Source organism: Salmo salar, chromosome 02 (genome assembly GCF_965601325.2).
Source record: "Salmo salar chromosome 02, fSalSal1, whole genome shotgun sequence".
In the NCBI taxonomy this organism is placed as follows: domain Eukaryota; kingdom Metazoa; phylum Chordata; class Actinopteri; order Salmoniformes; family Salmonidae; genus Salmo; species Salmo salar.
In genome coordinates, this window is record NC_138292.1 from 53,252,850 (window position 1) to 53,269,456 (window position 16,607).

The window sequence follows — 16,607 nt, forward strand, 5'->3', positions numbered from 1 at the left end:
GCAATTTATGAGTGATGATTACAGATTACAGATGATTACAGATCATTCTATATAATAAATCATTCTGTAATGTTTATCCAACAACATACTGGTGGTTAAAACGTTTTAAATGTGTAATTTACCAAGCTACAGCAACACTGCGGCAGGTAGCCTAGATGTTAACCGCGTTGGGCCGGTAACCTAAAGATTGCTGCTTCGAATCCCCGAGCCGTCTGGGTGAAATATCTGTTGATGAGCGCTTGAGCACGGCACTTAACCCTAATTGCTCCTGTAAATCGCTCTGGATAAGAGAGTCTGCTGAATATTGAAATGTTAACAACACTGTTGAGTAGAGCGCCATGCCAATATATTTAACAGCTGAAAAGTGTTGCCTTCAACCAACATTTTGTTCCAAGTTAGGTAACAGATTGTGAACAATTGAAAACGTTTGCAAAATAACTATATAATATGTGTGCAACATAGAGTAGTATTGCAATGGCAGGTCGCCATTTTCTTTTTCCAAACCAAATGAACTAGTTAAGCAACTTAATAACAAGGGAGAGAAAAATATAAAATGTACTAGAAACATATAGCCCATTGCATGTAATTGCCTTTTTTAACTTTCTTTTTCATTTGAAGACACTGCCACCTGCTGACTTGTGTCTGAAATTTGATGTCAAAGAGTCTTTAACAATCAATTTGAATGGATGAGGAGCATTTCATAATCTCTTTTTGTGTGTGATGTATTTGCTTTTTGATTGAAATGAAACTACATTTACCTGTTTTACACATGTAGTTACTACATTCAGAGGTAGTATTGTACCACCCTATCTATTCCTATCAGGGCCTGGTCAGTTTGATGTACAGTGCAGTCATTACTCACAGATGTTTACTTATTAAAATATTTATTAAGAAAATATCTATGATGCAGCAATCATCAAGAGGCATTCTTGTGTGTGTGTGTGTGTGTGTGTGTGTGTGTGTGTGTGTGTGTGTGTGGTGTGTGTGTGTGTGTGTGTGTGTGTGTGTGTTTTAGGAAGTAAATTAGGAAGTAAACTGACTTTCCACTTCCCGTTCCAATATTCCTCAATGCCTCGTTTTAAGAATTTGTTTTACTGGAAACTGGGATTTCAGCTTACTTTCTGATTTGACTGAATTGAAATGGAATTGACCCCAACCCTGATGTGTGCATATGAATGTGTGAATATCAGTGACTATGCTCCCTCCTCTTTCTTGCAATCTGGGGTCTCCTCCTTCTTCACTCTGGCTATATTCTCTTTGCAGCCCCTGCTGCCAAACCCCTTCTGACATACCGGCGGGCCTCTAGCTGCTGCTTCAGTATGAGCCACTTGGACTTTCTCAGTTCCTGATTGAGAATATCCCTCAGCCGCTTCCAGGAAAGGTACGCAGACACCGGCCTCCACATGCTGCATATATTTAGCTCGGGGGATGACAGTTGAGGTCTCTTGAGCTGGCTCACTTCCTGATTGACGGAATGACTATCCGCTCCCATGTCAGGGGGCAGCAAAGGTACCCAAACACCTGACTGGCATTGGCACTGGCCTCCACAGCACTCTGGGACAGGTCTGGTCACTGCAAGGCCTGCTTGGTCAGCTTGGGGCCTGACACAGCCTGCTGAGATGAGCCTGGACAACCAAACTTCTTCAGGATCATCCTGATTGCAGAGGGGTTTCTGGGGTCGGCACACAGGATGCACTCTCAGAGGACTTTGGCCTTGCACCAGTCAGCGGCTCTGACTTTGGAGCCAAGAGATTGGGTCTGTGGTCAGCCTGTTGGAGACCAAAAACTTGACCTGTAGGCCACTGTCACTATGAAAACGGATTCTCCTCAGAGTTGAATCCTATGTACTGCAGTGCAGTTCTCTAGGCCCTCTACTCCTTTCTATTTGTACCAATGACTTGCCACTGGCATTAAACAAAGCATGTGTGTCCATGTATTCTGATGATTCAACCATATACGCATCAGATACCACAGCTAATGAAGTCGCCAAAACCCTTAAGAGTTGCAGTCTGTTTTGGTAATGGGTGTCCAGTAGTAAACTGATCCTGAACATCTCTAAAACTAAGAGCATTGTATTTGGTACAAATCAAGTTCTAGACCTCAGCTGAATCTGGTAATGAATGGTGTGGCTGTTGAACAAGTTGAGGAGACTAAATTCATTGGTGTTACCTTAGATTGTAAACTGTCATGGTCAAAACATATAGAGTCAATGGTTGCAAAAATGGGGAGAGGTGTGTCAAAGATACTCTGCTTTTTTGACACCACACAAAGCAGGTCCTGCGGGAACTCATTTTAGCTTATCTTTATTGTCCAGCATCTTGCTCTTCCTTGTAATCAAAGGGCTAATATTAATACAATGCATGCCAGTCTCTCTTGGCTGAGAGTTAAGGAAAGACTGACTGCATCACTTGTTTTTATAAGAAACATGAACGTGTTGGAAATTCCAAATTGTTAGCGTAGTCAACTTACACACAGCACTGACACCCCCCCACCCCCCTTTTCACAGTCCCCAGGTCCATAACAAATACAAGAAAACGCATAGTATTATACAGAACCATGAGTGCATGGAACTCCCTTACATCTTATATAGCGCAAGTGAACAGCAAACCTGGTTTAAAAAAAACAAATAAAGCAACATCTCATGGCACAATGCCTCTCCCCCATGTGACCTGCTTGTTGTGTGTATTGTGGCAGTTTCAGCGACTTGATCTTTGTAAGGCAGGGTTTACACAAACACACACCGCCAGTCCACGGGAAGGGTTAATACGGTTTATATTTTTTTTAATTGGGTACCGGCAATTCAAACAAATAAAGTAAATCCATCTTCACCAGTGGAAGGTCCTCCACTCTTGGTCTTTGGGGTTCACTCCTTGCTAAAATCTTAAGTTCCTTTATTCCAGTAAACCTCCTTCTCCACCGTATGCGCAGTCTCTCCAATAGCCTACTCCTCATTCACCTGCCGGGGTTAAAGGAAAGACAAAGAAAGCATACACTGTCTACTGTTTTGCCTCTAATTACAACTGGAGACAGGTGTGGCTATTCTGCTGTAGTCTGGCAGTTTCCCCTGAGCTGTCCATGGTCCTGTCCCTGGGGACTACTTCCCATTGCTGTCCGTGGTCCTGGCAGCCAGAAAACCCAGAAACCTCGCAGGCACATACCGACCATCCACCATACAACCCCTGAAACAGTATGTAATGACATGTAATGACATGTATGTGTAACTGATAAATGACTAAAATGTAATAGATGCACACACACACACACACACTACATGTTCATGTTTGTATGTAAATTGTAAAGTATTTTGTCTGTAATGTATTTTTCGATATGTGTCGGACCCCAGTAAGACTAGCTGTTGTCATTGGCATCGGCTAATGGGGATCCTAATAAATCAAATCAAATCTATGGTTGCCTCTGCACCCCCACCCAGAAAAAAAATATTTGTCTTTGAATGGATACCTGAAGAAGAGATAATTTTGAGTTTACAAGCTAGTTGAATGTACACTATTTCTAAATTCATGAAGATATACCCATTCCCAGGTGGTAAGTGCAGGTAACAACACATCCGCCACGCTGATCCTCAACACGGGGGCCCCTCAGGGGTGCGTGCTCAGTCTCCTCCTGTACTCCCTGTTCACTCATGACTGCATGGCCAGGCACAACTCCAACACCATCATCAAGTTTGCAGATGACACAACAATGGTAGGCCTGATCACCGACACTGATGAGACAGGTCGGAGACCTGGCTGTGTGGTGCCAGGACAAAAACCTCTCCCTCAACGAGATCAAGACAAAGGAGATGATTGTGGACTACAGGAAAAGGAGGACCAAGCACGCACCCATTCTCATTGACGGGGCTATAGTGGAGCAGGTTGAGAGCTTCATGTTCCTTGGTGTCTACATCACCAATAAACTATCATGGTCCAAATACACTAAGACAGTCGTGAAGAGAGCACGACAGGAGACAGAAAGGATTCGGCATGGGTCCTCATATCCTCTAAAGGTTCTACAGCTGTACCATCGAGAGCATCCTGACTGGTTGCATCACTGCCTGGCATGGCAGCTGCTCAGCCTCTGACCGCAAGGCACTACAGAGGGCAGTGCATATGGCCCAGTACATCACTGGGGCCAAGCTTCCTGCCATCCAGGACCTCTATACCAGGTGGTGTCAGAGGAATTTCCAGATGCCTGAAGGTACCACGTTCATCTGTACAAACAATAGTACGCAAATATAAACACCATGGGACCACACAGCCGTCATACCGCTCAGAAAGGAGATGCGTTCTGTATCCTAGAGATGAACGTACTTTGTTGCGAAAAGCACAAATCAATCCCAGAACAACAGCAAAGGACCTTGTGAAGATGCTGGAGGAAACAGGTACAAATGTATCTATATCCACAGTAAACCGAGTCCTATATCAACATAACCTGAAAGGCCGCTCAGCAAGGAAGAAGCCACTGCTCAAAAACCACCATAAAAAAGCCAGACTACTGTTTGCAACTGCACATGGGGACAAAGATCGTACTTTTTGGAGAAATGTCCTCTGGTCTGATGGAACAAAAATATGTCACAGTTGTCGTACTGGAGAGAAGACCAAGGCGCAGCGGGTTGCGTGTTCATCATGATCATTTATTCAATACACGTGAACACGAAAAAACAATAAACAAAAGAGAACGACAGACCGACAGTTTTACAGGCTAGGTACTCACATATAGCAGTGCAAAATCAACTACCCACAAGTGAACAAACAAAACACACACCTACTTATAGGACTCCCAATCAGAGGCAACAGGAAACACCTGCATCCAATTGAGAGTCCAGCACCCAACCTACACATAGAAAACTAACGTAGAAGCTACCCATAGAAATACAAACATAAACCAGTGACCAAAAACGGGCGGCTCTGGCAGCTCCTGACTGGTGGGCAGCTCTGGCAGCTCCTGACTGGCGGGCTGCTCTGGCAGCTCCTGACTGGCGGGCGGCTCTGGCAGCTCCTGACGGGCGGGCGGCTCTGACGACTCCTGACGGGCGGGCGGCTCTGACGACTCCTGACTGGCGGGTGGCTCTGACGACTCCTGACTGGCGGGCGGCTCTGGCGGCTCCTGACTGGCGGGCGGCTCTGGCGGCTCCTGACTGGCGGGCGGCTCTGGCGGCTCCTGACTGGCGGGCGGCTCTGGCGGATCCTGACTGGCGGGCGGCTCTGACGACTCCTGACTGGCGGGCGGCTCTGACGACTCCTGACTGGCGGGTGGCTCTGGCGGCTCCTGACTGGCGGGCGGCTCTGGCGGCACCAGACTGGCGAGGCTGGGCTGACGCACTAGATGCCTGATGCATGGGGCTGGTACTGGACGTGCCAGCCTGGAGACACGCACCTCAAGGCTCATGCGTGTAGCGGGAAACACTGAACCGTAGAGGCGCACTGGCGGTCTTGAGCGCAGGACTGGCATCACCCCTACTGGCTGGATGCCCACTTTCCCCTGGCACATGCGGGGCGCTGGTACTGCGCGTACTGGCCTGAAAATGCTCGGCCTCGCCATCGTACCCATCACCCCAAAGCACGGGACCTGTCCAGTTCGTCTCTGCCTAAAAAGGGTACGGGGAGCTGGCCTGGGGCTCCATCCTCGCCCCGCCAAACTGCCCTTGTGCCCCCCCCAAAAAAAATTCTTGGGGCTGCCTCTCGGTCTCCCTTCCCAGCCGTGTTCCCCGGTCCTCGCCAGATATCCTCCTCTGCTTGGTCCTGGTATGGTGGGTAGTTCTGTCACAGTTGTCGTACTGGAGAGAAGACCAAGGCGCAGCGGGTTGCGTGTTCATCATGATCATTTATTCAATACACGTGAACACGAAAAAACAATAAACAAAAGAGAACGACAGACCGACAGTTTTACAGGCTAGGTACTCACATATAGCAGTGCAAAATCAACTACCCACAAGTGAACAAACAAAACACACACCTACTTATAGGACTCACAATCAGAGGCAAGAAGAAACAACTGCCTCCAATTGAGAGTCCAGCACCCAACCTACACATAGAAAACTAACCTAGAACCTACCCATAGAAATACAAACATAAACCAGTGACCAAAAAACCCCGTAATACATAAATAAACTACCCTCTGCCACGTCCTGACCAAACTACAATAACCAAATATACTCTATACTGGTCAGGACGTGACAAAATAGAACTCTTTGAACATAACGGCCATCGTTATGTTTGAAGGAAAAAGGGGGAGGCTTGCACACCGAAGAACACCATCCCTACCGTGAAGCACGGGTGGCAGCATCATGTTGTGGGGGTGCTTTGTTTCAGGTATGGACTGGTGCACTTCACAAAATAGATGGCATCATGAGGAGGAACATTATGTGGATATATTGAAGCAACGTCTCAAGACATCAGTCAGGAAGTTAAAGCTTGGTCGCAAATGGGTCTTCCAAATGGACAATGACCCCAAGCATACTTCCAAAGTTGTTGCAAAATGGCTTAAGGACAACAAAGTCAAGGTATTGGAGTGGCCATCACAAAGCCCTGACCTCAATCCTATTGAAAATGTGTGGGTAGAACTGAAAAAGCGTGTGCGAGCAAGGAGGCCTACAAACCTGACTCAGTTACACCAGCTCATTCAGGAAGAAAAGGACAACATTCACCCAACTTATTGTGGGCAGCTTGTGGAAGGCTACCCGAAACGTTTGACCCAAGTTAAACAAATTAAAGGCAAAGCTACCAAATACTAATTGAGTGTATGTAAACTTCTGACCCACTGGGAATGTGATGAAAGAAATAAAAACTCAAATAAATCTTTCTCTCTACTATTATTCTGACATTTCACATTCTTAAAATAAAGTGGTGATCCTAACTGACCTAAGACAGGGAATTTTTACTAGGATTAAATGTCAGGAATTGTGAAAAACTGAGTTTAAATGTATTTGGCTAAGGTGTATGTAAACTTCCGACTTCAACTGTGCATGTACATATTACCTCAATTACCTCGACTAACCGGTGCCCTCGCACATTGACTCTGTACCGGTACCCCCTGTATATAGCCTCTCTATTGTTGTTTCACTGATGCTGTTTAATCATTTGTTACTTTTATTTTAAATGTTTTACTTATCTATTTTTTTATTTAACACTTTTTCTTAAACTTCTTAAAGAATTGTTCCAAATTAAAAATGTCAATAGCTCCTTGGTCATGTGACCTACTTACTTCAAACAAGGTTCAGAATGTCCACTGACTACCCTTCAATATTGCACACCCCTTAGTTTGTCCATTTTCATGTCACACGTTTTTATATTAATATTTCAAACTTCAACATTTCAATAGCTCCTTAGTCATGTGACCTACTGACGTCAAACAAGGTTCAGAATGTCCAATCAGTGGGCCTACACATTGCACAACCTTTAGTTTGTCCAGTTTCAGCTCACAAGATTTTACATGAATTTTAAAAAATGTAAAATTTCAATAGCTCCTTGGTCATGACTTCAAACAATTGAAATTTTACATTTTGGAAAATGTGTGTAAAAACATGTGACATGAAAATTGACAAACTAAAGGTGTGCAATATAGAAGGGTAGTCAGTGGACATTCTGAACCTTGTTTGAGTCAAGTAGGTAAGATGACCAAGGAGCTATTGACATTCGAATGTATAAAAGGTTTGTACTTTGTTTACGCTCCATAACTAATTCAACTAGGAATACAAAATGCTGCTCACATTTCCACGTTTATTAGCTTTGGAAAGCGAATTCATGTCCAAATTGTGAAAATAAGACCTGTGCAATGTTGTGTGCAATTTTTCCAACGTCATGACACTTATTTGGAGCCTGTGGCTCAAGTGGTTTGAAAGCTGTTGAGGTTTGAAAGCGCGAATATCGTTGAATATACAGTTTGAAACTGTCTTTACCTCGTATTGGGTGGCAAATAAACCCCCAGTTCCAATACCAAATCAAACAAAAAATATCAAGTCCTGAATCAAGGCTGTAAACCTACTAGTCTCCCATAGGCAGACAGGTTACCTCCCACATTAACTGTTGCCATAGATCTGTGAACTTAGAGTCAGCAAATATCCCTCTCATAAACCCTTGTTGACTAGTGTTCAAAACAAAGTCCACAATTTGTGTGGGTGGCAACCGGCGTCTTTAAATCAGCCAGCTTTAAATCGTGAAGTAGCCTACACAATTCCTGAAGCCGTCGCGATGCTTGGGTCGGTTGTGGTGCTGTGGCTCTTTATCCTCCTTCTATTCTTCTTCATCAGGGTCCGCCGACCTAAAAACTTCCCACCAGGACCTCGTCCCCTGCCCATCCTCGGCAATCTGCTACAGCTGGATCCTGCCAACCCCCTCAAAGACCTGGAAAGGGTAAAGTGGGCTATACTTTGTAGGCTAGAGTTAGACCAACTCTCGCTAGACCTACTCTCGAGACCTGCTACGATAACGCTGCTGGAAATAACATTTTTTTTGTGACGCTAATATTTTGGATAAAGCTTTCTTCAAGCAACTCGTAATATAGGTCAACGGATTCCTATTATTCTGTATAATAAATCCGAGTCACTCCATTTAGTATGTATGATATGTTACGTTTCGTATGGTGTGTATTATGGATGTCCATCACCCATTTCGTATGATATGTTACGAATTATAATTTGTATTATATGTTATGAATTTGCAAAAATGAACAATATGTTATGAATTTGCTGGGCCCTCCCTGCGCGCACGCACCACGTCTATTTATATTTGGCACAGCACTGTTCATGACAAAAAACGGTTCACACCCCTCTTGTTGGTGGAGAGGATTTTGCAGGTTTAAAGCTTATTTCCTGCAATTCTACACATTTTGTCATGGGGTGCAAAGAAAATGTTGCCGTTTTATAGCTACATTTCTTGCAATTCTATACAGTTTCCCATGTCTAATGTGTATTCATGTGATATTTGAGTGACAAAAACCTTCAAGAGTAAATTTAAATCTGGACAGGGTTCTTAAAAATAAAACAAGTTTTGGAACCACTGCCTTAAGTAACCATCTGTCTTATGTAACCATACCAGAGGTAACATATCATACTGATTTGATAGTCCGGGATGTACATTTACTATGTTACGTCTAGTCTATGAGACCAGTCTGACTGAATGGGTATTAAGTGTGATGTAGGCTAGTTTTAGGACAACCGATACAATAGTTGATTCATGCCACAATTGGACAAAAAAATGCTCAACAAGGTTGGAATGTCATAACACAATTTCAACAAAAGACAATGATTCATTAATTTGACAATAAACAGAAATAATAAGTGGCACAGCGGTCTAAGGCACTGCATCTCAGTGCAAGAGGTGTCACTGCAGTTCCTGGTTCGAATCCAGGCTGCATCACATCCATTCTGATTGGGAGTCCCTTAGGGTGGCGCACAATTGGCCCAGTGTCATCTGGGGTAGGCCGTCGTTGTAAATAAGAATTTGTTCTTAACTGACTTACCTAGTAAAATAGTTAGTGAGAATTGTGGATAAAAACCATGCTATCTGTTATTTCTAAACTGTAACATTCTTTGGGATTTATAAACAAGGAAAAAATATTGAATTAAAAAAAAAGGGAAAAACTTCATTATCCTGGGTAGAAATTGTGTAATTACACACTAACAACACTGTATAGATATGTTCTGAATAAGGTTGAGCTATTTTGTTATTACACATACGAAAACCAGGGGCTCAATGTTTAATATCAGAGTGCTACACAACTTGTAAAGGGACAAATAATAGTAGTCAGCCAAGAGTTACTCCTGTAACCACTCTAAAACACAAGACTGAAAGCTTATCCATCAACCCTTGCGTGCTTGAATAACATTTCAAAAGAAAAGTTCCACATTATTTTCTCACAATAAATACTCCCCCTGTCCCTCTCCTTCTGTGCTTCAGCTGAAGAGGCGCTATGGTAACGTGTTCAGTCTGTACATCGGCTCACGGCCTGCAGTGGTTCTGAATGGCCTGGAGGTGGTTCGTGAGGCACTGGTGACACGCGCAGCGGAATATGCTGGACGACCAACCCATCTGATGATCAGCCACCTCTTCAAAGGCAAAGGTAGTACGTTCTTGACCCCTTTTATAATATGTGTTATAATAAGGGCACTGTGTGTATGTGCCACCGGCGGTATCTGAGCCCTGGTCTCCCACAGGAGAAACCAACGTCTTAAGAATTAGCCCAATAGGAAATCACCCCTTAGGCTGAGTGTGACACTGATTTTAAAGTAGCAGACATGAGACCGTGAGTCCGACCCACTTACGCTCTGTAACACGGGTCGTATAAAGGGGACCAAGGCGCAGCATGTAGAGTGCTCATATTTTACTTTAATGAAAACACTTGAACAAAAACAACAAAACGACAGCCGAGGTTCTGGGCTGCGGGCCGCCGCTGGAGGCTCCGGGCTGGGGAGCGTCGCTGGAGGCTCCGGGCTGGGGAGCGTTTCTGCAGGCTCCGGGCTGGGGAGCGTCGCTGCAGGCTCCGGGCTGGGGAGCGTCGCTGCAGGCTCCGGGCTGGGGAGCGTCGCTGCAGGCTCCGGGCTGGGGAGCGTCGCTGCAGGCTCCGGGCTGGGGAGCGTCGCTGCACGCTCCGGGCTGGGGAGCATCGCTGCAGGCTCCGGACGGAGAAGCGTCGCCGGAGGCTCCGGACTGGGAGGCGTCATAATAGGTTCAGGACTAGTGACCGTTGCTGCTAGCTCCATGCCATGGATCATCTCTACAGGTTCCGCGCCCTGGATCATCACTGGAGGCTTCTTACCATGGATTATCTCTACAGGTGCTGGGCCATGGATTATTCCTACAGGCGTCATGCCATGGTTTATCCCTACAGGTTCCGGACCATTTATAATCCCTCCAGGCTTTTTGCCAAGGATTATCTCTACAGGTTCCGGGCCATGGATTACCTCTGCAGGCTTCGTGCCATGGAACATCCCTACAGGCTCCGGGCCATGGATCATCACTAGAGGCTTCGTGCCATGGATCATCTCTACAGGCGTCGGACCATCGATTATCACTGGAGGCTTTGTACGTGGAGCTGGAACCGGTCTCACCGGACTGGGGAGACGTACTGAGGATCGAGTGCTCAAAGCAGACACCAACTGTAATGGGCTATGGATGCGAACTGGAGGGAGAGTGCGAAGAACAGGCACAGGACGTATTGGATTATGGAGGCGAACTGGAGGGAGAGTGCGAAGAACAGGCACAGGACGTACTGGGCTATGGAGGCGCACTGGAGAGAGAGTGCGAGATACAGGCACATGCTCACCACAATAAGCACGGGGAGTTGACTCAGGCCTCACCCAGCCAAACTACCCGAGTGCCCCCCCCAAAAAAGGTTTGGGGCTACCTCTCGTTCTTCCCAGGTAGGCTCCGATATCGCTCGATTACCTGGCCCCAAGTCCAGTTTCTCCTCTCCGTCCACTCCTTGTGTGACCACGTGTCCAATTCTGCCTGGGCACACCGCTTGATCCAATCATGGTGGGTAGTTCTGTAACATGGGTCGTATAAAGGGGACCAAGGCGCAGCATGTAGAGTGCTCATATTTTACATTAATGAGAACACTTGAACAAAAACAACAAAACGACAGCCAACAGTTCCCTCAGGTAAACTAACAAAACGGAAAACAACTACCTACAAAATCCCAGGAAGAAAAACCCCTACTTAAATATGATCTCCAATCAGAGGCAACGAGGACCAGCTGCCTCCAATTGGAGAACAACCCCCCCAAAAACATAGAAATAGAAAAACTAGAACTTAAACATAGAAATAGAAAACATAGAAAAACACAAAACACCCCCTGTCACGCCCTGACCTACTCTACTATAGAAAATTACATCTTACTAGGGTCAGGACGTGACACGCTCCGTGTGTGTTTGAATGTGTGTGCCGATCAGGGGTCGTCATGGCCAATTATGGCTCCAGCTGGAGGGACCACCGGCGCTTTGCTCTGACCACGCTGAGAAACTTTGGTCTGGGCAAACGCTCCATGGAAGAGCGCATCCTGGAGGAGGTGTCCCACATCTGCACTGAGCTGGAGAGCAGTGCTGGTACAGTCTCACACACACACAACGTCCTAGTAATCACAGTCATCACTGTACATATTCATGTCATTATCAGCGCTTAGTATCCACCCCAAAGCTCTTCCAAATACTATATCAAACCCTTACACTATTAACCCCTTGTTGTTGTAACAAACTTCCATAAACCACACAAACGTCACAGAAATAAGATACTGTCAGTAATACTCCCAGTATGACTATGTTTACTATACTTGTTTTAACATAAGGTATAAAGACTGTGGGGATTGTTACTTTATCTATCCTGTCAGTGTGTTCAATTCAGTAGCTCTGTGATCGCTGTTCTTACCTTGTCCGTGTGTATTGCCTCGTGTGGTGATCGTTGCTGTGCCCTGGTAGGCAGTTCGATGGATCCTCAGCACCTGTTCCATCTGGCTGCGTCTAACATCATCTGCTCACTGATTTTTGGAGAGAGGTTTGAATATGACGACCCAGTCATCCTCACCCTCATCCAGAGGTTAGAGGAGTTCATCAAGGAAGCTGTTGGACCTTGGGCCATGGTACAGTCTAAGCCCTGTACCACTCCATGCTTACTAAAAAAGGGTTCCAAAATGGTTCTTCGGCTGTCCCCAGGTAGAACCCTTTTGTGTTCCAGGTAGAACCTTCTGTGGAAAGGGTTCTACACTGAACCCAAAAGTGTTCTTCAAAAGGTGTTCTTCAATAGGGACATCCAAATAATCCTTTTTGATTCTAGATGGAACCTTTTTTTTTTATAAGAGTTAAATGATCATCACTGATCTCTCTGTGCTAGACATGACACACTGACCCACATTCCCCTCTGTTTTACCTCCATTTCCTCCAATCTATTGTAGCTCTATGAAATCATACCGGTCTTGAGGCCCCTCCCTTTGCCCTTCAGGAACGTTTTCCACAAATTTGATCAAATTAAAGAACATATCAAGAAGGTTGTGACCAAGCACAAAAATTCAAGGGTCGCAGGAGAGCCCAGAGACCTCCTTGACTGCTACCTGGACCAGATTGACAAGGTAGGAGAACAATAGAACTATGGTTCTAGAAGTAAAATAAAGGAGATAAGATATAAAGTAAGTAGCCTTGTACAAGTAAGCCTGAATGGTCCATAGGGCAGGAGCCTATCTCCTGTTTCTGTAGCATTAAGAAGCTTGATGTAGAAGTACACCCCTGGAAAGGACACTAGTCTGTCGCAGGACTTTACCCTGAATCCATTTGCCAATCAGAGAGGCATCGGGTCCCATTTTTACAGTCTTTGGAATGACTTCCGTGAACAGGGCAAACATTTTCATTGGGCTGGTGGAAGAGGAGGAAGTACTTTACAGGATGGAGCAGGGTGGAATGCAGAATTTAATGTAGATGCCTTTGGTGTCTGCGTGCGTGTATGTGTTTGTGTGTGTTTCAGACAGCTGAGGAAGGCTCCACATTTAATGACACTCAGATGGTGTCTCTACTACTTGATCTGTTCATGGCTGGGACAGACACGACTTCCAACACCCTCCGCTCTGCCATGCTACACCTGATGACCAACCAGCATGTACAGTGTGAGGAAATACACACACAACAAACACACTGGCAGACATTTCATTCAGTTCAATGGCGCTTGTAGACAATGGTTCCGCATTCACGGTAAACGATGCATATGTCGGCTAAATAGGAAATTAGCTTTAAATATGAAACATTCTACAAAAATTGATTGGATTGAAACCCGGCCAAAGAGTGTGTGTTTGTCCCAGATCGCTGTCACCGAGAGATCGCCGAGGTTCTTGAGGGACGTGCAGACGCTTCGTTTGAGGACAGACATGCCATGCCGTATGTTCAAGCCACGATCCATGAGGCACAGCGCATGAGTGACACCGTTCCTCTTAGCGTGTTCCATACTACCTGCAGCGACACACAACTACACAGCTACCAGCTGCCCCAGGTGAGCATTACCATGACGACTGATATCCTGCCTGTTGATGACCTTAGAACTATAAAGGTCTCTTGGGCTACAGTGAGGGTTGTCATGATTGGTGCTGTCTCAGCCTTTAGTGTACCTCTCCGCCTCTCCTTCTCACCCTTAATCCATCTCTCCCTTGTCTGTTCTAGGGCACGACGGTGATTCCTAACCTGTCTTCAGTGCTGCATGAAGAGGGCCAGTGGAAATTCCCTCACGAGTTCAACCCTGAGAATTTCCTCAACGAGGTCGGAGAGTTTGTGAAACCAGAAGCCTTTCTGCCATTCTCTGCAGGTGCCTTTTTGTAAAAGCGTCAATATCTATAGCTTATAAATGATACTAAGACAGGAGAAAATGTTGATATAAAATGCCAGGCTGCATGCATATAAAGGTATGAGTGAAGTGTTGTTCTCATTGATAGCCGTGTGTGTGTTCCCCAGGATCTCGTGTGTGTCTGGGGGAGGGGTTAGCACGTATGGAGCTCTTCCTGGTTCTAGTGACATTGCTTCGGCGTTTCCGATTCGTCTGGCCTGAGGATGGAGGTGTCCCAGATTTCAGCCTCATCTTTGGTGGGACACAGTCTCCAAAGCCCTACCGTCTTGGAGTGCGTCTGAGGAGCAGCGAGAGAGGGTGAACTACCCACAGTCTCCACAAGAGGGCTCTAGTTCTGTCAGACAGCTAAAGATGTTATTCTGTAATAATACACCTTCATTTTAGTAATTCATCAGATGAGTAGTTTTTCAACAATGTGTAACCTACCATTTAATGCCTTATAATCTGTGTCAGCTTCTGTAAGGATCAGATATTGGAATGATCATTCACAAACTAGATCTTTCAGTATGCTTGCATGTATTTTGTAATCCATACCATTGTTAAAACTATTGGTTTTGTGTTTATGTTAATTACAACGAATTGTATTTTCTTATCAAGTTTTCTTAAGTAAACCATGTGATTTGGATAAAAAAAATGTGGACCTCTGATTTTATGTCCTCCCATCCCCTTACCTGCATCTGTAACTCTTATGATTGAGGTCGAATCTCCTGCACCAATTTTTGGGGGATGAAGCTCTATATGAGCTGCAATGCTTAGCCTACTCACAAAAGTATTGCAGACGAACGTTTCGTGCAGATAGTTATTGCTATCTGCCTCCTAGATAGCATATGCTGGAAAATGTTATATAAAATAGTTTCTTAAAGCTTCTAAATGCTTTTGCCTTTACCAAACTGATTCTTGCTCTCAGATCAATAAAAACCACTCAGAGTTAAGTAATTTATGGAGGGACCTCTATAGTCACCTCTCCAGAAAGATCCATGAAGAAATCTCTCCTCGGCACTGGGGGCGTTTGAGTGGCCTGCTTCTCAAAATTTGTGCATTATGGGGATAAACATTTTAAGACTTTCGCCTACATGTTGACTGCATGAACATTAAAACAGCCATGTGATCAAAGGCCATGAAGTTCCAACTACAGTCTACTTACATTTTCTGCAGTTGCTCCTCACCAGCCGCAACTTGCAGCTGTCTCCTGCTTTGTTTTGGTTTGACACACGCGAACGGGACCAAACACGTGTCTAAACAGAAGAAGCAACTTTGCCTCGATTCATATGTATACAGTGGATATGTACAAATGAATGTGATATTTGAGGCTCTCTCTCCCCAATTGATAGTACCATGTGCACACATACAGTATATTTACAAGTTGAGTGTGTGATATGGGGGTTGTAGACATGTTAATTTTTGACAATATAAAGAAAAACTTTATGAACAATACCATGTTGCACAGAGAATTGTTGTTGGAAAACCACATCAGTGTCCAACTTTCGTCTGTAGCAGATGCACCACCCCTGACTTCAATCCTCAATTTGTCTGCAGTAGAATACGGCAACAGGCCAGCAGCACCAACCGCCTTTCACAGCCTGCGCAAAAAAACAAAGCGGAGCTCATGCCTTTACGGCTACTGTTTCCAAATCATCATTAGAGTCGCATAATGCTGCCTTACAATGTATTAAACATCAAAACATATAGCCCAACGTTTGTAGAACAACTAAAGTTACATTAATAACTCTAAAGTAAGCATATAGAAGAACCTATTTCTTTGTTAACCGCTCAACATAGAATAGCCGCATGAGCGCACTCTCAAAATGTTTGGAGAAAATATCGTTTTTATTTTATTCAGCTTTGTTCAATTATATTCTTCATACTATAAAATAATGCCACGGAATTCTGAGCAAATCTTGTCTGCTAAATGAACTAGTGTAGACCACAGCCATTTGGCATAGCCAGATCAGGACCTAACATATGGACAACTCAGACAACGCTATTCTGTTCTTCTGAAATAATCTACATTTTCTTCATATCATGTTTCTTTAGACCTGTCTAAAATAAATACTGGATTTATTGTGAAGGTGTAGGCTATATTACATGGATTTATTCAATTTGTTTAAAAGTAGATATTCTAAAGATCTGCATCAGTGGCTTGTAGGCTGTGTGTGGAAGCCAGAAGATGCTAAATGTTTGTATGTTAATTAACGGTCAATTACCGTGAGACAGACAATTATTTGCTTGACAATCACTGGCTGATGAAATTTCATGACCACCACAGCCCTATAAGAGATCAAAACAGTTGCACTG

The 16,607-nt window shown here is 44.7% G+C and overlaps 1 protein-coding gene across 2 annotated transcripts; it reads left to right on the plus strand.

Annotated features, from left to right (window-relative positions):
* Positions 1 to 8,068: 8,068 nt before the first annotated feature.
* LOC106586122 (vitamin D(3) 25-hydroxylase) lies at positions 8,069 to 14,982 on the plus strand. Of its 2 annotated transcripts, XM_014173017.3 has the most exons (9): positions 8,069 to 8,348; positions 9,894 to 10,056; positions 11,888 to 12,040; positions 12,410 to 12,570; positions 12,883 to 13,056; positions 13,446 to 13,584; positions 13,777 to 13,964; positions 14,132 to 14,273; positions 14,420 to 14,982. In XM_014173017.3, exons 1-9 carry the CDS (start codon positions 8,187 to 8,189, stop codon positions 14,611 to 14,613), a joined length of 1,476 nt encoding a protein of 491 aa, XP_014028492.1. In that variant the 5' UTR covers positions 8,069 to 8,186; the 3' UTR covers positions 14,614 to 14,982. The 2 variants fall into 2 exon arrangements, with proteins under 2 accessions (XP_014028492.1, XP_082820679.1); XM_082964553.1 differs by lacking the exon at positions 11,888 to 12,040.
* Positions 14,983 to 16,607: the final 1,625 nt, after the last annotated feature.

Excerpts from the sequence above, each read along its gene's own strand:
- LOC106586122 (XM_014173017.3), top strand. The coding sequence starts at position 8,187 with ATGCTTGGGTCGGTTGTGGTGCTGTGGCTCTTTATCCTCCTTCTATTC. Across the intron at positions 8,349-9,893 it reads CCCTCAAAGACCTGGAAAGG|CTGAAGAGGCGCTATGGTAA; the intron begins GTAAAGTGGGCT and ends TCTGTGCTTCAG. Across the intron at positions 10,057-11,887 it reads CCACCTCTTCAAAGGCAAAG|GGGTCGTCATGGCCAATTAT; the intron begins GTAGTACGTTCT and ends TGTGCCGATCAG.